This window comes from Ciona intestinalis, chromosome 8 (assembly GCF_000224145.3).
Source record: "Ciona intestinalis chromosome 8, KH, whole genome shotgun sequence".
NCBI lineage: Eukaryota > Metazoa > Chordata > Ascidiacea > Phlebobranchia > Cionidae > Ciona > Ciona intestinalis.
In genome coordinates, this window is record NC_020173.2 from 1389437 (window position 1) to 1412209 (window position 22773).

The 22773-nt window shown below is 33.6% G+C and overlaps 3 protein-coding genes across 3 annotated transcripts in view; 1 reads left to right on the forward strand and 2 right to left on the reverse strand.

The window, feature by feature from the left end:
- Positions 1-3084, reverse strand: part of LOC100175290 (beta-mannosidase) — an 11891-nt gene extending 8807 nt beyond the window's left edge. The window contains exons 1-6 of the mRNA XM_002125741.5: positions 2931-3084; positions 2499-2719; positions 1806-2006; positions 1323-1489; positions 656-783; positions 74-258 (exon numbers count right to left, since the gene is read on the reverse strand). Of these exons, the coding sequence (XP_002125777.3) occupies positions 74-258; positions 656-783; positions 1323-1489; positions 1806-2006; positions 2499-2705 (888 nt within the window). The 5' untranslated portion in view covers positions 2706-2719; positions 2931-3084. The remainder of the gene's footprint in view (positions 1-73; positions 259-655; positions 784-1322; positions 1490-1805; positions 2007-2498; positions 2720-2930) is intronic.
- Positions 3085-3192: 108 nt separating this feature from the next.
- LOC100177706 lies at positions 3193-10683 on the forward strand. The gene is made up of 17 exons (XM_026835687.1): positions 3193-3295; positions 3407-3558; positions 3815-3921; positions 4147-4211; positions 4555-4756; positions 4934-5019; positions 5340-5469; positions 5969-6106; positions 6406-6479; positions 6746-6851; positions 7297-7346; positions 7469-7622; positions 7732-8423; positions 8678-8855; positions 9383-10138; positions 10385-10499; positions 10654-10683. The coding sequence occupies exons 2-13, from the start codon at positions 3443-3445 to the stop codon at positions 8073-8075; spliced, it is 1572 nt and encodes a 523-aa protein (XP_026691488.1). The 5' UTR covers positions 3193-3295; positions 3407-3442; the 3' UTR covers positions 8076-8423; positions 8678-8855; positions 9383-10138; positions 10385-10499; positions 10654-10683.
- A 1634-nt stretch (positions 10684-12317) lies between these two features.
- On the reverse strand, positions 12318-21365 carry LOC100180054 (U3 small nucleolar RNA-associated protein 4 homolog). The gene is made up of 18 exons (XM_002128293.5): positions 21195-21365; positions 20783-20902; positions 20402-20470; positions 19500-19584; positions 19049-19138; positions 18686-18764; positions 18373-18448; positions 17681-17891; positions 17101-17177; positions 16716-16815; positions 16189-16259; positions 15700-15828; positions 14835-14988; positions 14313-14419; positions 13843-13938; positions 13241-13456; positions 12839-12889; positions 12318-12509 (listed from the first exon to the last, which is right to left on the reverse strand). Exons 1-18 carry the CDS (start codon positions 21345-21347, stop codon positions 12393-12395), a joined length of 2001 nt encoding a protein of 666 aa, XP_002128329.1. The 5' UTR covers positions 21348-21365; the 3' UTR covers positions 12318-12392.
- Positions 21366-22773: the final 1408 nt, after the last annotated feature.

Sequence of the window (22773 nt, forward strand, 5' to 3'; positions counted from 1 at the left end):
CTAAAATTATTGCAAAATTATTGCAGTTGCACTACATTATATACATAGTAAAATAACATGAAACAAGACTTACATTCTTCATGTCAATTAAAATACTGACAGTAGGTGAACTATCTTGTGCAACAGGAATTGGAAAATTTACAAAATTTTTCCAGATGTTTAACTCCTTAATCTCCACAGTAAAATTTCCAGTGAGATTTATATTTGGTGAAACTTTTCCCGTTTGCAGTTTCAGATCAAAGAGAAGTTTACTTGTTCCTGACAATATAATATTTATATATAGTAGGGTGGGAGAAGATGGGACATCTTTTCATTCTATTTTATTGCCTCATTTGGTAGTAATTAGTAAACAAAGAACTCAGAATGATGTTAATTGTTTAAAACACGGTCAGGATATTTAAATATTATGTGCATTAAGGTGTCCCATCTTATTCCACAGTACTATATATATATATATATATATATAGTATTAGTATATATATATACAGTGACTAAGCTAGAAAAAAATAAATAAACAAATCTGGGGTTGTGGGGATTTAATTAATTTACAAAAAAGTTTATTGCACAAAAACAGTGTTTTTTTCCCTCCCTCTGGGTGCCAATACATTTGGGAATTGTTACACAGATATGTAGTAGAATGAAATAAATGCCCCACCCCAGTCGTAAACAGCAGATGCAGCAGTCAATACTGAAGTGTTAAATGCGGAAATGTAGATTGGTTTCCATATTCCTTGAGTTGCAAACCCTGGACCCCAATCCCAGCTGAATGAACATTGCTCTTTCCTATATAACAGAATGTGGTACATTATGGGTTAATATGAATAAATTGTGGCTTAATAAGTTACAATACAACTGTGGGTTCAAGGCTCGGTACAGCTACTCTTGTGTGGATACATGTGTCTTTGGGCAAGACACTTTCCCGAATTCCTCCAGACCTGTGGTTACTACTACTAATAGGGGGTTTGTTGTATAGTAGGGTGGGGGAAGATGGAACACTTTGTCAGACGAGACGTTTTTTTAATTTTCGTTTTACGGACCCCCATTTAATGATAATCAGGAAAATAAGGTTACAGAATTATTCGACAGTATTATCACGACTTTATAAAATGCCCGTCAAAGCTGATTACTGTTTTTAAATATTAAAAAAATGTGTAAAATAGAAACAGTATACTTTCAACAGGTAAAAAAATGCGAAATAGTAAGGTGAAAGTATTGCCTACACATTACCAAACAGCCTGTCAATTTACGAAGCTATTTGTTATGCATAACATAATACATACTTTTTTACAAGCAAGTGGGCATATTCCTTTATAATTTCTCACCTAATAACATTAACATGACAGAAACCATGTTGCACATCAGGTGGGCAAACTGGTGGTATGGGGTAGGGTTGTTTGGCGTAACATTGTTTAGATGTTGTTACTGCTGATGTAAATCCAACCACCAACATATTGAAGTTCTTTTGCAAGATACCAGTAATATTGAACCGCTGGAAAATGAACAGGATGTTTAAAATCATAGTTGTGGAAAGAGATAATACATATGTGTTGTTTTAGTGGAACATTTCACAAAGGGAAATTGCTTTGCCTAATCAAACATAAATAAAACAGTCTATCAAGCAGTGACAGTTTTCCAGGAAGGCCCAATGGACAGTTTCTTCCAAAAAGTGATCAGTTTGCAACCCTTTTATTTATTTATTTATTATTAATATGCAAAAGTTGTATGCAAAATGCAATGCAGGTGCTAAAAAGTAAACAATCACCACAAAGTAAAATACATGGCAACAAGTTAACACAAGTTCTTACATATGTGAGAAACATATTGCTTGTTCTGCCGAGAACTTTGCCATTCAATACAACATCTGCGAATGTATCTACGCCCTCCATTACAAGCCAATGTTCACGCTGGTTCAAAACATCAGCCTTTACTTGAAATGTTCTTGAATAAGTCCAGTTTGACTCTGCTATCCATTTTAACTTGTCGTCATTGAAACCATAATATGGGTTCTGTAACAATGGGTATTTATATTATGTTAGTTTGCTACCAGACATAATGTAAATATTTTTTATCTGCTCTTCTAGTATAAAAATAGAGTGTATTTACTATGTTTTACTGCTATGCAAGACATCATTAGGGAATGTGACACAACAACACACGTGAGGGAAAACATTGAAAAAAAGGTAAAAAAGGGCAAGAAAAAAGTTAAAGGGTGATATAAAAGAAAGATGGTGTGAAGCTCTCTGTTTTCATTTAGATATAAAGGGCTGGGCGGTTGTGCAATAAAAATGGATTACAGAAAAGGGCTGAAAGTATCGTAAAGTTAACTCAACTTAGGTACCAGTGTGCCTATACCACGTATGGCTAAGGTTATTTAATAATTCCTTTAAACATTTACACACAAAGTTTTGAAGTAATACGTCAATTCTGGCATCGCTGGTGTGTCACGCTAGAGGACCTCACCCAATTAGAATGAAATAAAAATTTGTTATGTCACTTACATCAGTGTGGCTTTTGCCTTTAAACCAATCTGTATGTACACACCCAGGCACTGTAGCATGGTCCAACTTTACAATAACATTTGATGGTGGTGTGGTCCCACTTGCCGTCCATGATGACCCCCCGAGATCCTGCACAATGCCTTCGCTGGTCGCACAATGGTCTTGGAGTAAGATCATCAGTCCAATGACCACAAAATTGCAAAACATCTTGATGTTATAACCTGAAAAAACGCTCAAGAGTTGAAATTTAAACTGATTTATAGGCATATACTGTTCTTATCATATATATGCCTAGGCTATCTATACCATACTATTTAAATGAGAAATCTTGCTCGTTTAAGTAATCGTGTTATTTAAAATGCTCCATTGGCTCACTACATTTGATGTAATCAATTTGTACAGTCGTGCAAACAATTGCAAAGTTTAGCATACCGTATGAGTCCAAACGAAGTCACGACCAAACACAGCATTCTCCAAGCGTCATGCAAGTTGTACCGTGCAAACAAACCATTACATCAACCGTAATTACAAAATCGTTCAAACTGTGATAGCTTGCCTTCTTTTAAATCAGTTTCATTATGTCCTCTTGTGACCGAAATTTGGAATAATATTTACCGGCAAATGTCGCAAATCATAAGCAGAGTCTTTAACATTATGCTATGTCTGTGTTGCAAGCGAAGCGTAACGGCGTTTGTTTTGAATTTCTTAAAACTGAATTTTAAATGGTGTATTAAATATTAAGATTTTTACGGGTTATTATAACTGCAAATACCGAAGCATTATTGTTTTTAAACAAAGTAAGTATTGACAACAAAACCAGTAACGAGAAGTTACGTAAAAACTGTAAAATTCTAAAAAACTTGGTGGCTTTTGTTTATGCAGTAATAGACGCTTCACGTTTGTTTCAGTGATACACTGCTCGCTTAAAAATTAGGTAGACAGAAATGATTGTTTCGCAAAGAATTACAACATGTTCGCAAAAGACAAGCAAAGGTGCTGGTGGTAAATTTAAAACAAGCAACACTTCGAAACTTCCGTTAAACAAAAGTGGCATTCCAAGGTATAATTAATATAGTGTAATCTATATAATTAATATATTTAACACTATAAAATTAATATAGTGTAACCAAATCTGTATCAAACTAAGTAGGTTTCTTAAATGTGGCTAAAAAATGTCCAAGGAAATCGTCTACAAATTTTAATGATAGCCAACGCGCACCTTTAAAATTACTTGCACACTAAAGATCTAGTCCGGAACCGCCCTATTTCGCAAACTAAGAAGTTAGTAATTTAATTACCGCTTCGTTCTATTACAGGCCATCACTTTCCAGCAGCCTCAAAAGATCCGGCTGTGGAAAAGTAACAAAATTAAAAACAATGACTTCAAATGTGGCTGGAAAAAAGCGAACTGTGCATGAAAATCGTAAGCTTATAGTAAAAAGTTGTGATTCGATGGCTTTTCTTTGCATTACATAACCTACAAATATGCATTCACTAATTATATTCATTTCAATCATTATAACTGAGTTTATTAACTTTCGTGTTCAATAGCCATTGCCTTTTTACCTTTTCCATATTAGTGTGTCCGAAAGGCTGTTAATTTCTGTCTGTTTAATTTTGTTTGGTTTCAAAACGTTTCCCAATTTAGGTGGAAAAGATGAAAAACTGTCCAGGTTCAGTTATGCTGTTGGTGGAAAAGTAAAAGAAGTGAAGGTAATTAGCAGTACTTTGTTAAGTGCAGCGTGTTTTTGCACTTATGATTTCCCATATAAAGTAAGTTAGGGTAAGATGGTCAATGTTTTCATTCATATTTCTTGCCCAATTTGGTAGTAAAAAAGGAATATCTACAGAAATACAGAATTATATAGTATACCTATATGACGGCTATATCTTTATGTCTCTAAATGAGCATGAGCGTTGTTAATTGTTAAAAACATGATTGGGAAATATTAAATATTCCGTGCTAACTGCTAACAGTATCCATCTTACCCCACAGAATCATATTAGATAGCCTTCGTACCCCTCATGATTTATTAAAAAAAAACTTTTTTTCTAGGTTGTCACAAACTCAAAACATGAAACACACAATTTCTTAAAACCTTCATCAAAGTTGACATTTCTTGAACCGAGAGTGCCCAAAAAATTGGCGAACAAACCCAACCCACGGTTGCCATTGGTTACGGTGAATAATTCATCTCCTGTTGTAAAAAAGGAACGCCCAAAATCGAAATTTGAGTTGGAGAAAGAGAACAATGCAGGTAAGGCTGCTAGTAGGTTTTTGATGTTAATAGTTTTATATTTTGTAGTTACCCAATAAGTTTGTAATACTTAATTAAACTCAGTCATGTCATGCATTGTTATTTTGAATGAATTTTATAATTTAAAGAAATTGAAAAATAATATTTATGCAAAAAATATTTTATATTTATTTTTAGACATTGACTTTCAACCTGACACTGATGCATTAAACAGTATACTTAATGATAACGGAATCCCTACTAACTTCACACAGACCAGTGCGGTAAGTTGATTCTGTCACATTAAACCACTTTACCATTCAAGGTGTTTTTAGTAATTTTTTATATTTTTTTCTCAGATTAGGTGCAGGGGGTTTATCTGCAGAAAGTTACAAAGTGCATTGCATTAAGCAATACATGTTCTTGTTGGTATTAAATGTGACTATGGTCCCTTACTGCTTTCATCAATTGATAAAAGCAACGCAAAGCATTAAAATGCATTATTTACTGATTTACAAGTATTCTATTTTTACAATAAGTGCAGCATGCCAATCCTTACAACAGCCACACCAATGTAAAATATATGTATATCCTCTATCCTCAGTCACGATCAAGTACAGCATTATTGTTACCTGATGGCCGACCATCATTATGTAGAAGGGTTCCTGTGCGTCAACCTAAACAACCTCGCCCTTCCTTCACTGGACCTGCCCGTGTATTATCCAACAAAAAAGGTGAAGTTTTAACCTTAATATTGAAAGTTAGCAGTTATAAGTTTGTATGTATATATATTTAAAATTCAAACTCTTGAAAAAATATTGTACATAATCATAAAATTGTCGTTTTTTTTTGATTTGTTACCAAAATCTGAGACAACATAAATAGCCGTCAAGCACAGGGAACTTTGTTGATTAATGTGGTGACTAGTGAATGCAATATATTTTAGCGTAACTTGTTTGCATACACAATAGACACTTAACAGCAAGGCTGTTATAGGCCAAAAATGGCCGCTTCTTTAAAAATTGAAACGCTATCTTTTTTTGTAAGTTTCTGGATCCATGGTACGACCTTGATCAGAATCATTTTCAACAATAAATGAAAATAAAAACAACAAAGTTTCAGAAACATCTTCAGTTTTTTGTAGTTGATGTTGATTTTGTTGTCGATTAGAATCATTTTTATTGTTGAATCGGCTAATATAGCATGCCGTAATATTACTTCCCTTGGTAACAGGTACAAGCACACAATTCTCCAGTCAAAGCAATGCATATGGCCCATCATCATATGCAAGACATTCCTTGTATGATGTAGTACATGGTAGATACAGCAACCACCAGAATATTGATAACTCGAGGTTTTCTCTTCAACAAGGTTTGTATAACTGTAACAGAACTTGCCTAAAGCTGCGTTTGTGTTATAGGTTAAATATCCTCTTAAAATATTAGTTAATCCTGTAAATTGGACAAGAGTAAGTTGATATCTATGTATACCCTAGTGGTCTATCCTAGTGTCTGGTGAAGATACAGTACTTTGCCTATTTATCAAAAATATGTATAAGTAATAAAAAAATCATATTTCTGGATTCTATATATTTTTTACGTCTAAGATTGCACACTGAAACACAAATACACAATAGTATGAAATAATTTTTAAAATCATTTGCTTTGCAGGTAAACAGCAGAATTCTAATCTTTCCGCTGGCTTTTCAAGAAATGTTATTCCAACTATCAACACACCAAACACTGTAAGTACTGTATGAAACTTTATGCCTAATTCTCTTGGGGGATAATTCTGCTTTGAACAGAAATCTTACCCAGCTTTAAACTTAGTAATGTAAACTTTAAGGAAAAAATTTTGCTGGTACTTTTAGATCCTATTTGGGCATCTTTATCCATTTACAAATTTTTATTTTTTGTTGCTGTGATTCTTTAATTTGAATTTATAAAAATCTGGAAAATTAGCTTAATATGCCGGAATATTTATTGAATTGACCACTTATATTTGTAACAGCCCCAGAGAGTGTTTAAGAAAAGTGTGAGAGTATCTGCATCACCAGTTCTACGAGTGGCATGCCCTGTTATATCTACTCCTCTGCCTAGAAGAAAACATATCAAAAGTAGGAGTTTAGTTTTGTTTATTTCCTTAAATTACTGTCAGTGTCGTATGCTTGGATAAAATATGTTTGAATTTTGTTGTTTAAACAATTTTTGGTTGATTGTTCTCCCATCAGAAATTATTAGGTATAGTAGGGTAGGGAAAGATGGGACACCTAGCACATAATACCCAAATATCCTGATCGTGTTTTAAACAATTAACAACGATCTATGGAAGTCGTGAGGGAAACAGTTTTACAATTCTTCGAAAGTTCTTTGTTTACTGCAAAATGGAACGAGAAAATAAAAAGAAAAGGTGTCCTGTCTTTCCCCACTCCACTATTATATATATTTACGCAATGCAAAAATGTTTAATGAATTATTAAGTTAACATTACAAGTTTACAACATATACAATACTCTGTACTGCTATCAAAATATATATATATACAACTATTTCATTTTACAGATAAACAAAGGGCAGTTACATGGGCAGATGAGAAATCACCATGTGTGCAGGTATACTATAATTTTATTAAAAAAAACGAATTTTAACGAATTTTATTTGAACGCCAAAACGAATTTTAAATATTTCGACAACTAAAAATCAAAAAAATTATGAAAAACTTTGTTTTTTTTAGGGCAAGCTGGCTGTTCACTTGTTTGAGGATTCTCCTTCAGATAAAAAGATAAATAAGAGCAAAGTTTCGATCATAAAATCGGGAAAACACTACAAGCGTAACTCCCTTACCCCGCCAGTGATGAAAAAAGAGAAAAACTCTGTTTTGGATAAAGGTAATTAGTCTGAACTACACCAAAACAAAAGTTGAACAGTCTAATGTCATTTTAAACTTATTGTACTGTAGTTAAGTGTTGTAATTACTAAATTTGTGCATGATTTCAGATTGTGAGATTGAGATAGTCAGTCCTCCCACTTTAAATGCACAACCGCCTCAACTTAATTTGGAAACTCAAACTCAAGATTCAAAATCATTTAAAGAAATATCAAACAAACCAACTGAGGCAAGCAACAGCATTTCTCAATTCATTAAACCTGCTGCAAAGAGTCAAATACCGCCACGAAAAGCACTCACAAAGCAAAAACTTGCCAGCCCAGATGGAAATACCTTCGTAAAATCTAACCCAGCTGCATTTATACCCAACCAAAAGAACGCGCCAAGTCAAAAATCTGAAAAAATAAATCAAATACTTGCCAGTCCCACTGAAAGCATCTTTACAAAAACTTAACCTTCAGCAAGGTCACCCAACCAAGAGAACACACTAGGTCAAAAACCAAGAAATACTCAAGAAAATAATCCAATTGAGAGCACCCTACCCTTAAAGCCCCAACGAAGTCCTATTGAAAAGCAGGACGATGTAGTTTCAGTTGACACAGTGCTCTCACTTATGAACCAGCAGTTGCTCAAAGTAAAACGCAGAAGTGTACAAGCAGAACTCGCCAGCGCACTTAAACTTGTAACTAAGACCTTAAAACCGGACGCTCCCGTTTACGCCAAGATTTTGGAGGTGGATGAAAGGGAACAATCGCCGTCGATTGTAAACAAGATGCATGAGGTCACACCAACAAGCTCAAAAGTGAATATTTTTATTACATAGCCTAATTTTGTATGTTTTATAGGTTTTTAGGTAAAATTATATTTCATGTTATCTCGGCAATTCTCCGCACATCTTGTAGCAGTTTAAGACTCAGATAAGCTTACATTCAAAGTTGCATTCAACCCGTTATTTATTACAATGGTTTCCAAGCTTTTAATTTGTGTATCAGGTTTTAGTAATTTTTAATACAATAAATTACATCATGACATCTGAACACAAATTCTTTTACACAGAACCCTCCAATCCCTAAAGATGTTCGAATCTCCCCGGAAGACGTGCAGAAGATCAGAGTCAGTTACGAAAAGACGAATCGAAGTCTTGATGAGATCGTCATGGAAACAGAAAGGATTAATAAAGAGTTGCAACAGTTACAACTTGACAAAGAAAAACTGAATTTGTTTCGAAACCAAGGTATGTATGGTTTGGTGGGGAAAGACAAGACACCTTAAGCAATTTAGCAATAATTAATATCTAAACATCCTAATTTTGTTAAACAATTAACAACATTCTATAGGAGTCTTGACTCTTGAAAATATGGTTTTATAATTCTGTGAATGTTCTTTGTTTACTATCAAATGGGGCAAGAAAATAGAATGAAAAGATTTCCCATCTTCCCCATCTTTTAAAGCAGTGGTTTTTAACTTTTTCCACCCTCTTTTATATTAACAACCATTTAATGCACCCCCTTTTAGAATTGCTTATATAGAGTAAACCTAACCACAAACCACCTCTGGTTAAGTAACCGTGTTTAATAACTGAAGAAATTAAGAAGTTTGACAATAGAAATTACAAACTAAACCAATCAAGGGTAGAAGTTGGGTATAAGTACTGTTGGTTGGGGTTTAGAAATTTTAGATTAAAATAGTCAGTTTTGAATTGCCATTTCTGTGTAGTAATATGGAACCAATACAGTAATACATAATATGCATTATTTCCAGCCAAGCTTGGGAGCACATCAACTCAACCAAATCAAACACCTCCAGTACAATCTAACACGGATACAAACACTGTAAAAACTAATCCATCAGCGACACCAGTATTTAAAGTCCCTACACCCGCAAACCAGTACCCGAATTCAAAATCTCCAGTATTAGCTACGGTTACAAAGATAAAGCAAGTCACTCCCAAATCCAGTTCAGAGATTTTGAGCCCAAAAATGGAGTCTACACCTCAGAGCTTGGGCTCGTTAAGTCCGCAGTTGATCTTGGCACAGTGCGGACGACCTTTGTCCGAAAAATTTGAAGAAATCATGTCCCCTGTTGAAAGCTCAGTTCCCATAGTGCATGGAACGCATCATAGTAGCCCATTGTTAAGTCACGCAAAAACGGACCAATCAGAGAGGAGTTCTGCAACATTTGAATCAGAAAATGTAAAATCTCCTTTTTCGGATTTATTTAAAAAATTCCGGTTAGAAAATTTGACATTGGATTCTGAAAAAGTTGCTATGAATACTAAAGATACATTTTCATTGGTATCGACACCAGAAGTACCACGTCATGAACTTGTTAGTGTTGACATACAGAAATCTTTACCAGTGTTGCCCAATCTGAATGAAAGTGACCAAACCTATAGCTGTTTAAATGTACCTGGCAACACTGAAGCCCAGACTCCAACAATAGAAGAATCTTTTAATTTTAAACCACAAGAAATTGAAAACAAGGAAAACCAATTTTCCAGTTTCAACTTTAGTAAAAGTAAGAAATTAAGACTTTATTATTAAAGCATTTTAAAAAGACTACAGTTTTAGTGTACTTCCATAATTTTGGCTGGAGTAATTTTTTTGCCTAAAAATGTATGAGCACATTTATTAAAACTGATCATTTTATATAGACATGCTTAAAAAAACAATTTTTAGCGTCCTTTTAAAATTTTGGCTTAAGAATTTTTTCCGCAAAAAAATATGTGAACAATTTTATAAAACTGAATTTTTTTATATCCAGACATGACCTCAGCGTCACCGAAACTTTACAACCCCATCCCAGTGATTCCATTCCAACCTCAAACACCCGTGGCTTTCCGTGCATTGAGGCAAACATACAGGCTCAATAGAATGAGGTGAACAAAGCAATATGTTATGGGATAGAACTTCAATTAAACCATTTTTTTAAATAAAAAATTTCCAAAATTGCAATTAATTAAAATCTGTGGTGAAATCGATTGTTTTGCCCCATAAGGATTTTAAAATTTCCATTAAAAAAATTTTCTGCAGAGAGGGCGTGTTTCAAGAGAGTCCGAAAACGAAGATAAAGAACCAGTTTGCTCATGCTCTTCTAGACGAGGAGGTTTCTCTTTTCACTTGCAGAGTTGTAAGGTGAAAAAAACAATTTGCAGTGGTGTGAATGGAACATATTTATCATAACGTGTCTTTTGTTTGGAAAAGTTGGTAGTAATAGGGAGTAAAAATGTCTTGCCCAATTACCAGCAACCACAATGGAAATAGCAATATAGCATTGAACACAGACACAGTATTTTCTGCTTATAATGCCCGAACCACTGCTCACAACATTATACTAGGTTTTTTTTTTTTTTTTGTAACGCACTGGAAAAACAATGTGTGTTCTTTATGTTTTTATAGTGTACTTTTGCCTAGTTGTTTTCAAAACCATAACATTATTGCAGACCAACGCTTGGTACAAAACTTTCCGATCCTGTAGCAAGCTCATTGAATGTTGGAGATGGCCAGGTAAGATTGTTTAAATTTAAATGATTTAGTATTGTCAAAATATTGAAATTGCCATACCCATCTGTCATTTAGACCCAGGTGTCATTATATAACACTGCTTGTAAAAGTAAGTTAGAAGGCCATATAATGCCAACTAAAAAAAATGAAAAAATCCAAAAAAATAATAATCACCCACAAAGTAACATACATGGTAATTCGTAAGCTGGCACGAGGTTGTTAAACCCATGTGATAACAACTGTTGTTTTCCGGCCACGCAAGGATAAAGTAAGTTCACATTCATTCATTTAACTTAGTAACATATGTGTACGGGAGCATCTAACCCTGACCGAGTTGTCAAGGGAAGATCTCCCAACCATTACCACTAAAGCCCTTGTCGCCTACCTTCAGAGAAGCGACAGGCTGGTTAAACTGGTGAGGTCCATGCAGTAGTACCCCGGGTGTTGGGGTTATGAGCCAATCATGGCCTAAATCGTGGGACCCATGGCATAATACGCTACGGGACTGCACCCACATAGAATAGAACATACGATATGTGTATACATTTTAGCCGCCCATTTGGTATAATATGTAGTGTATTTCCAACGTTTCATTCTTCTGGCAAATCTTTTATTACATTCATTCCTCATTATTAATGGCTGATAGCAGAAGTATTAACTGTACAACATATTTATTTTCCAGCATTTTGTTCCAATTCAAATGACACCAAAGGCTGACAAGAAAAAGAATTCCGCGTTTTCAGTGTATAATTATTCGTAATGTTTAGTGTTTTTCCATTTTACTGCTGGTGTCAATTTATCTCGAATATGTATTTTGTAAATTAGCGGGATTTGTATTTTACTATCACGTGTGATAATACAAGCTTTTATTTCATTGAGTATTACCTGAATGTGTATAGTGTATTATAAAAGGTTTACATTAAAAGTTGGTTTGAATTTTTCAGGTATAAACTAAAGCAGGTATTTAAAGTATTTGGCATGTGAGGTAGAGAAATAAAAGTCAGTTAGACTGATAAGATTTACATCGAACTTAAAGTTTTAAACTATCCTAACATCAAATGATTCGAATTAAAATAAATGTCCATCGCCGCACAGTAAAATAACTAGAAGCTGCATGCTCTATACACTGCATTAGAAGAACTTAATCAAACATCTTGCTGAACTAAACTCTGTACGATTAAACAGCTACATTGTGATGTTAACACTTTCTGTAAAAACCTTTAATTTGCTGACGACTAAAACTAGTTTGGTAAAACAAAGCACTTTATTTAAGTTCCAAATTTTTTCTGATACAAAGTTGCCGGTAACTGGTCCCAGATATCCTGTAGGGGGCGCTCTACAACAAGCATTGTTGAGTCGTCCATGATGTCACAATGCAGTAACGGCTGTGAAAAAAATAATTATATTTGTAGTAAGACAAATGTATGATCCGTACATGGCTTATTAAGGCAATTTTGTGGGTCAAATCTGGCGTAAATCCAAGGTCCCTGGCAAGGACTTCAACCACATAGAATAAAAGGTGATTTTTGTGTCATGTGTAAAATTAGTTAATAGCCTTGTTTGTATAAGAGACAGATTGATACAGACTGATGACTAAAATAACAGACACAAATATCCTAAAATAAAACTAGTTTATATTATAATATCAAATAGACTGAGCCAAAAACCATGAAAAGTTAAAGATACACTGACTAAATACAAGCAACATACTAACCATGAATTGATGACAAAACCTGGACTTGTCTCCTCCTTTTTTCCTAGATGGCTGAATCAAATCAAAATATTTTTTTTAAAACAATACAACAACAGCAACAAAAATCTATTTCAATTGAAAAAACGGCTTATGCAAAATTATATCATATATAATAATAATAATAACTTTTATTTGTCTCTATGATTGGGGTAGTGAAGATTTAGAAATATTTTTAACGAAAAAGACAGGATATAGCGTCAAAACAACAGCTGTTAAAATACGCTTACAGTTAAAATTTTTTAATTTCAATTGGAAAACAATAAGCGTGGTTGCCACACCTAGCAGACAAACCAGCCATTTATCTTTATTTATTTTAAAGTTTGTCTTCTAATAGAAACAAAAGTGTCGTAAAGATTTTCTCACCTTTTCTATAATGAACATGCCTTCTCTTGAAACACACATGATGATATCTTTGTCTGGTTCACATACATGTAATATGTTGTTCACCACAGCTATATTAGAGTGCTTTCGCATTACAGCTTTATGTATACGAGCAAGATATTTCTCTTTTGAATTGGCTGATAATATACCACGAGTCCATGGTGTGTAGGCGGCTGATTTAATGCTGAATTCAAATATCTAGGAAAAAATAATGTCATGAGAAAAGGAAAAATAATGAAAAATATTAGGGTTTTAATAGAAATTGAAATATATATGTTTATTCTCAAATGGCGGGGCAAAGATAGATAAAATACGGTGTTCTGTTTTATACACCTCGTGTCAGCTCACAAGTTGCCACAAGTGCAAGTTTGTTTGATTATTTTTTGAGAGATTTTTTTGTTTTTTATGTATGACTGACATCTGACAATTTAGACAACCCATTAGTGACCACTGAGTTGGAGAAATTGTTGTTAAGTGTCTTGCCCAAGGACACATATGCCCAAAAATTAGTAATTACTCTTCATAAAAGAAAAGTGTCAGTGCATATAAGGTATAAGAACCACACCGCTCAAAGTGAAAATTACCTGTAAGTCATCATACACTACGACCACATCGTTAGTTTTGGGATGAAAAGATATTGCAGTTGGTATTCGTGTGTATCGTGGTAGGGAACATACATGCTGAATAAAGAATATTGTTTTACTAAATAACAAACTATAAAATTTACTAAAAAAGGTCTGCGAGACAAAAAAATTCCATTCGGACACCAAAGGCCTTCACAAATGCTATAGTTTAAATAAATAGCAAGCTATTTGTATGCCACATATTGTTTATTTCAATATTATAGCAAAAAAAAGTGTTTAAAGTATGAAATATTAAAATCAATAATTGGCATGTGACATATTTTTTGTTTTAGTGTTTCAGCAAATAGATTGTTAAAAAATAGGAAATATATTAAAATCAATAATTGGCATGTAATTGTAAAATATTTTTTATTTCAGTGTTTTAGCAAAAAAAGGTTAAAAATATGAAATATATTAAAATTAATAATTACTGTCATGTTCTTTGCATTAAAAACGTCAACTTGTCCTTCCAAGTTAGCGACGGCAAAATGAGTTGAATCGTTCGATATGCTCAGTAACAAAGTGGGAGAAGTGTAGCCTATTCAAATTTACAAATTTATAAAAAATTTAAATTTATAAAAATAATACATAAACTGAAAAAATTTTATTCAAAAATTTAACTGAATGTTGCATTTAAAGTTTTAGCTTGTGTTTTTTTTTAATTTATAAATTAAGAATTAGGTTTTGGTTCAAGAATTTGAAGTGAGGACATTAATAAAACGATATTATAGTACGATAAAGCAAGATGGGCCACCTTTTCATTCTATTTTTCCGTTCCATTTGGCAGTTAACAAACAACATTCAAGAAATTATAAAACCGTATCCTCACAACTCCCAAAGACTGTTGTTAATTGTTCAAAACACGATCAGGATATTTGGATATTATGAGCTAAACGTGTCCGGTCTTCGCTCACTTAATATATTAAAAAATGTGGTAAATGTTTTTTATTTACATTTTAGAGAATGGCTGTGTACAAGGTTGGCAGTATGGGCAGATGAGTCAAGTTTCGTGATCATTACTTTGTGGTTTGTAGAAGCCGTGATCATGATATTGGAGTCCTGTGAAAATCTGATCACATGAGAAGGTGAAAGGCCACTGCAACGAACCTGAAAAAATTTCAAGTTGATTTTTTTTTGTTATTTATTTAGGTTTTTTTTGAATGTATGTATATTACATGGATATAACACTGCATAATACATACAGTAGGGTGGGGGAACATGGGACATCTTTTCATCTATTTTCTCGTCCAATTTGTTGGAAAACAAAGAACATTCAAAGAATTATAAAACCATAACCTCACAATTCCCATAGGCCATTAGACTGTTGTTAACTGTTTAAAACACAATCAGAATATTTAGATATTATGTGGTAAAGATATCCCATCTTGCCCCATAGTTTTATACATCACATTTGTAGCTTGGCGCAATAAAGAAAACTTAAGCTACAGCATGTAAAAAGTTACTCTACCATAAAATAAACCAAATTATGATCTAAATTCCAGAACGTTTTAATTCAAACTTTGGACATAAAACAACTCATATAAAATAGTTAAAGGTGGCTGTACAATCTGACATGCGAAGTCGTATGCAAACCCGTGTCCAATTCCGTATGCGGCATCGAAATTCGGAAAAAACGGACGAATTTCGGAAACTGTGTACAGCCACCCTAAGTCGTTTTTGGTTTGCACTCTTAAAGTACAATAACTCCAAATGTTTCTTGATAAAGATTTTTGTCAATTATTGTTATCAAGCGGCTTTATCTTTATATCTAATGTTATGTCGAAAAAATATAGAATTACTTAGGGTATTTATCAATACCTTTTGAACTTGTATGTTAGATTCCTCATGTTTATAAGTTAGGTGATAAAGTCTAAATGTTGAAGTTGTAGAGTAAGCAATCCAGTGACCACAGGATGAGATGGACGAACACTTTATGTGATCAACACTCTGTATAATGACAAAAAATTGAAACAGAAGTTAACATATTGGTAAACACATACACACACGGGAAAAATTCAATCTTAAATTTTATTTTTTAGCTTTCAATAAGAGTTTACTCTTAGAATATTAGAACTAAAAAAATAAAAATAAATTCTGGGAGTTGCACTGGTCACTTGAAAGGTTTTAATGGACTTTCTTGGTGTTGGGGTAATAGGCCAAATCTGGCCTAAATCCCAGGTCCTCACCCACATAGAATAAAATTAGAGTATCTAAAGCCCACAAAGGCAAAACTAACATTAAAAAGTGTACTGCAACTAAAACAAAGGGTAAAAGTCAACTAAAGCCAAAACAAATACATTTTCTCACCGAAGTTGGCACTTTTAGCTGAACCATCTTTAAAGGTTGTTCTTCAAGTGGAAGTACCTTGGATTTGGTTTCTTGAAAAAAAATTCATTACATTACCTACCTCTTTGGGTAATTGGTGAATTAAATTGAAATTTGAATGCAATTTACTTTATCCTTGCGTGGCTGGAAAAAACAGTCGTTATAACACGGCCCACGGGTGTTCTGTTTCATACACCTCGCCAGCTTATAAGTTAACAGGTTTGTTACTTTTTGGGTGATTATTTTGGGGGGATTTTTTCTTTATTTTTTATGTATGACTGATAATTTAGACAACCCATTAGCGATCCCTGGGTTAGAGCAATTGTCGTTAAGTGTCTTGCCCAAGTACAAATACGCCCACAATGGCAGCAGCAACGAGCCTTGATCCGATAACCTCTAAGTAGAGGCAGGCGCGCTAACCAACTCTGCTAAGGCGCCTAACTTCTGGACTAAATCTCAAGTTCTCGAACAAGGACCTCACACATATAGAATAAAACTAGTATAAATACCTGTATTATCAACAGAAGTTCCCATTTTCCAAACTTCTAAATAAGTTGAATATTGAAGTAAGACTAAGTTGGCAGCTTGAGCAACGGATACAGTTTGATACTGGAAAAAAACAAACATTTTTTTACACTGGGTTTAGTGAAAACAATAACATAACATTGGCATGTGAGTATAACATACAAGTCTTAATTTGTAGCAGGCCTTCAGAGCTTATGCACAAGTCATAGGCTCATTGCTCATAGCATTTATACCTATACACAAAATCACCCATACAGATAGGGCATTAATACCTATATAAACAAATCAATTTACCATACTAATGAAAAACTGTTAGGGCCATTTTAAACATAGTATTATTTATTTAAAAAAATAAAAAATACAACTTACAGATGGAAATGAGTAAATTCGTTTAAATTTATCTTTTTTTCTTGAAACAGAATTCACCATAAGATTGGTATCGACACCTGCAATGAAAAAAATGTTATTTTTGCATTACAGTGAAAAAAATAATATTTACTGAAAAATAGAACTATGGATTTGTACAGCATGAATTTGAATGTAAAGTGATTCAAAAGAGTTTGTGTAGTTCAACAATATATCTACACCCCTTGTTTCAAATAAAGGTAATTCTATTTATAACCAAGATCAACATAAGTCAGCTTGGCACAACACAACTCACAAAGTTACAATAATATCTCTTTGTCTCTTAGATTACACCATTGAAGATTGAGCTATGGATAATAACGGAAGAAATGACAGGCTGAAGCCACTATTCAAGTGAAAAAAACAAGAAAACCTAATTTTAGGAAAAAAAACAAGAGAAAAATCCAATTTTTGTTGGGAAACCAAGCGAAACAAGAAAACACGCAACAAATAGATAATATCTTTAAATTCAAGTGTCTAGTGAAGATAAAAGACCAATAACAAAATAAAACCAAAACCATGTCCATCAAAACAAGCTACTTACCCCCTGATACAATTAAGTCATTGACAAGCGCGAGAGAACGAACATCATGTGTGTGTTTCTGTAGCATGGGACCTTTCACCCACGAAGTGGGGTCCTCGGAGTTGGTTAATTTAAATGACAACACTCTGGGGTCGACGCCCGCCGCATATATTGATGACTCCGTGGTGCCGCGGCATAAAGTTAACACGTCGGCACGATGGACATGAAGTGACTGAATGGCAGTTGTAATGTTTTAAATTTAAATTTAGCATAAGTATTTATAAAATCAGGTTCGACATTTTAAACCCTCAGCCAGAACTATTGTTAACAATATTGTTTGTTTTAGCTGTGTGTTTGGAACAATTTTTCTAAATCAGAGAAAAAATAAAAGTTAAATGATTATAAGATTCAGTATCGCCATGCAGTTGCACAAACTGCATTTTTGTGTCAATAAGAGTAGGCTACTCCCATGAAACGATTGTAGCTATTTAAGTTATAACTTTAAATGAATTCGACGAATCTAACCCTGGTCTGATGTTCATATAGTTTAACGATTCTTGTTTAGTAAATACAGTAATGATCTGGTGCTATGAAAGGGTAACAAACACCACTTTTTGTGGTTAGACTTGATTTTTGTTTGTTACAGTTTTGTAGCACCAGATCAAAAATTAAGTTATACTGTCATATTTAAATAAACCTACTATTGCACTTACCTGTAGAAGCGTTCCATGCTTTCCATTCCAAAACTGAATGCGCCCAAAAGAATCTCCACTTACTACGGTGTAATCACTAAAAGAAAAATGTAAGCGACTAAGCGTTGATGGGTCTTGGGTGTTAATGTAATGGGCAAACTGTAGTAGACCATTTGTCTCCTAATGTGCTGCATTATAAGACCTCATCTTTACAAAATGAGGCACAAAACTTTGGAAATGTTTATATAAAAACCCTGGTTTAAAGTACAGATTCCCTAATGTGCCTCGCTATATAAGCTCACCTTGGTAAAAAAAACACAAAAAGAATGTTTACCTGAGAACTAGAACATCCCACACAATCGTTTCAACTTTCTTCATATCTCGTTCCAAAGTAATTCTTTGCACAGCGTGACCTGAATAAAAAAAACTTAAAATTGATGTAAAGAAAAAAAATGTGGATAATTTTATCATTTTTTAACGAAATTTTGTTCTGCTGCAAAAAATAAGTAGAACTGTTACTGCAAATAGTGGAAAAAGCATGTTCATATTTAAGTATAGTCTTTTGACACTAGCAATCTAATCAAATAGAATTTAAAAATGGAAAAAATGGTTGCAACGGAACACAAATACACAGATACCACTATTAAAAAATTACCAAAAAAAAAACAAGAAAAATTATATTTTTTCGAGTACCAACCTGTTTTGATGCTCCACAGTCGAATTACATCCACGGAACCAGTTACGATGACATCACCACTTTCATGCCACGCCATACACATAATACGACCTATAGTATAGTATATGTGTAACTTATTAATGAAATATATATAAAGAACTGAAATGCATTTTAGGTTAAACAACACATGCACTACAACCAGAAACTTCGGGTTTTTTGGTTCAGGGCTCACTGTTGGACAGGAGCTAATTTTATTTACATGTAAATAAGCCAAGCCATCAATAATCCATTTTAACTGTGGAAAGTTGTAGTTGTAAACTTGTAATATATATATTAATGTAAAAAAATCGGCTTAAAACTATCAGTAGCTTATATAAAATTCACAATAAGCATTTTAAATAAAAATCAAATTAAAATTAGTTATGCTTGTACAATATAAATTTTATAAACAACAACAAAATGAAGAAAATACCTTCTTGTTTGTCAAAAGAACGCTCGAATGAGAGACTTTTGTTTGAGGTTTCAAGCATTTTGATGCTACCATCCTCACATCCAGCCTGTGGGAATATAAAGTGTGTTCTTTTATGTTGAATTTCAACATTTAACTGTATCTTGTATATAACAGAAAGAGACCGACCGATATCAATTTTTGCACCAACACCAATATTTTTTGGTCTACCGATACTGATATTTTACCAACATTTGTCACTATAGCGATACATCGGTCGACCTTTACTAACAGGGGTATAAAAAGTATGAATGAATGAAAGTTATTTTGTCTTTAGGTGACGATAAAGAAGTACAAGAAAGTTTACAAAAGCGAAAAGCCAGTTATTAACAGTAAAACAACCGTAAATGCATGGTAGGCAGAACTAGTTACAATGAAAAAGTTGTCGTTAATCATGTACCAAACATAGCTGACACAAGTAATGGCAAAGGGGTATGGTATAACCAGTGGCGCAGCCAGAAAAAAATTAGGGGGGGGGGGGTTTAATCAAGAAGTTAAAAAAAAATTTTTTTTATAATTTAAAAAAAAAATTCTTTTTGGTTTAAAAGGAGGGGGTCACGACCCCAGAAACCCCCCTGGCTGAGCCACTGGGTAAAACCATGCATGGGCACTAAACCTGGGGTAGCAGGCCCACCCTGGAATGTTACATTCTTCAGTATAAATTATATCACAACAAAAATTATTATATCACAAAACTTGTTTCATAGGATTGTGTGTTTTAATTATTGCTGCCTGTTCTGTATTTATAAAAGTTTGACACATATTACAAATACTCATGGGAAGTGACCATGAAACCAACGTTTTATATATTCTAACAATCAAAGTTATATTTATGTGTGTAGAATTTAATATTCAAAATGACTTACCGCAATGTGAGTATGTGTTGGAGAGAGACCTAAGCACCAAACTGCACCTCCAAAACTATCAACTAAAATCTAAAAAAAATAGAGTTTTAGTTTCTTAATGGAATTATAAATTTCAAAACGCTTACACCACCTAGTACACACAGAATATACACTATAAATATTAAATAAAACAGTTTAGTAGGGCTTTCAAAACTGTTTGCAGAAAAAAAATACTAATTAGGCAAATAACAATACTTCATGAAAATATTGCCAAGTGTTTTATCAGTTTTTACTGTTACACTTACATACACAAACTCAAAAAATTCCTTTTATAGTGAGCTTAAAAGATTGATAACATACTACTATATACAACAAGAAGTAAAGGTAAATTGGCATATCTACTTTGACAGTTCCACTTGTAAGATCATACTCCACAACATTCCCATGGAGCCCCGCTGAAATCAATCGGTTTCCCAACCACAGAAGAGATTCTACGGAACCGTTCTCAGAACCAGGAATCACCTTTAAATACATGACAGTTGTACATTTAACTGGAATCCATGTGTATTGGTTGCCAAGTTTGCAGAGTATAGTAGGTGCACAGGCAGCCCAAATTTGTTTACAAACTTCTGGGCTTTATTTATCCCAGGTAAGCCAATTAATTAAACTATGAAACAAATATCTATCCCAGAGTTGGCTCCCCCATGCAATATACATCAAAAAAACTTAGAATAAGTGTCAAATTAAAGCATTAGAGGTACAGCAACAATAAAAAATATTAAAATACAAGTATTTCAGTTTTGATCGCAGTTACCATTTTTTGAAACCAGCATTCTTCAGTGCACCAGATCTCAATGCTTCCATCTGAGCGTCCAACTGCTAGTTGTGAATTATCCGAAACTGCAATGCATTGTACAGCACGCGGGTTGTAGTTATACAAACGGAATCTATGCACTTTACATTCCATGTTTAAACATTTGCATATAAGTCTGAAAAACCAAACTTAAATTCATTAAAAATTACTGCTATGTACTTATATTGGCACTAGTGAAAAATCTTGTAAGGTTACAGATTAGGCTGGTCATCGCTGGTGGAAAGTGTTACAGGGAAAAGTGTTTATTTGGGTTAGTGATAAACAAAAATACGCATGGGCAGGATTTTACCACCACCGAAGTATATTTTTAAATGTCTTAAGCATTATGTTTAATTTTACTATTAATGTTACTCGATTTTATGCAGAATTTAATGGTAAACAGACAACAAAACGACACTTTCTAAGGTACTGCGTAAATAAATTGCGGGGTAAACAAAACTTAACCGCTCAAATAAATACCATAACGACTTTATTTATAAATCTAACTGCTGATTGTTTCTGCTCAAAACAACTTATTTCTTATTACGTTTGTAGGGGTCAATCACGGGTCAAGCTTTTACGCACATGGATTCATAGACATTTTATACAAGGGATTTATATAGGGACAGAAGGCTCGCAAATATATAGGTATATTATTTTTATAATTTGTAGAGTACTAGTAAACAGTTTTGTTGCTGTTTGTGTTGTTTTTGCAGATTTACGTTTGAATATTTTTTGTAGCAGTGTTACGCACGTATACAAATGTAACAGTTATAAACTACCTACAGCTCTGCTTCATTCCATCGCCCATAAACCATCACACATTACACGAATAACTAGAAGTCAAGCCAAATTCTCCATCCCCTATTGTGCCAAGACTACCTCCCAACAATCCATTAGATATATTGGTCCTAAACTTTGGTCTTCATTACCAATAGAAATCCGCAAAATGGCGACCTTAAAAAAATTTGTCTGTACTGTCAAACACCATATGTTTACAAACACTAACTTAAATACTGACTAATACACTTACCATATTACCCTACTTAAACCGTTTTAGCCAAACACACACTTTCATCCTTTCTTTTTTAATCTATAACCCTCTCTTCTATGAATAACCACTTTTTTTCCTATATAAATAACTAGGATGTAATTTACCACTATTTTTCTATTGTTGCACTTTATACTTTGATTTATTTTAAATTGACCACTGTGAAACACCATAATTCTCATTTTTTATTCTTTTTTGCATGGTCTGACTTTTACTACTTTGCATGGTCTGACTTTTACTTTATTGATACAGCACTTACATTCACTGCCACCACATTTTGATGCACATTATTTCAGTGTTCAACATCGACATGAGTACTATTACTTGGCAAGCCGTTGGCACACTTGTGTTTTGTTTGTTTAATTTCCTAATTTCCCCTGTGCCGGCCCTAATAGAACTCTGTCCATCAAGCTACTGTTTCCGTAGCTCACATTACTATTCTTATATACCACACATTCTGCATGTCACTCATTTTTGTTCATATTTTAA

Excerpts from the sequence above, each read along its gene's own strand:
- LOC100177706 (XM_026835687.1), top strand. The coding sequence starts at position 3,443 with ATGATTGTTTCGCAAAGAATTACAACATGTTCGCAAAAGACAAGCAAA. Across the intron at positions 4,757-4,933 it reads GGAGAAAGAGAACAATGCAG|ACATTGACTTTCAACCTGAC; the intron begins GTAAGGCTGCTA and ends ATTTATTTTTAG. Across the intron at positions 5,020-5,339 it reads ACTTCACACAGACCAGTGCG|TCACGATCAAGTACAGCATT; the intron begins GTAAGTTGATTC and ends CTCTATCCTCAG.
- LOC100180054 (XM_002128293.5), bottom strand. The coding sequence starts at position 21,347 with ATGGAATGTAAAGTGCATAGATTCCGTTTGTATAACTACAACCCGCGT. Across the intron at positions 17,892-18,372 it reads AGCATGGAACGCTTCTACAG|TCACTTCATGTCCATCGTGC; the intron begins GTAAGTGCAATA and ends ACTGCCATTCAG. Across the intron at positions 16,816-17,100 it reads GAATTTACTCATTTCCATCT|TATCAAACTGTATCCGTTGC; the intron begins GTAAGTTGTATT and ends GTTTTTTTCCAG.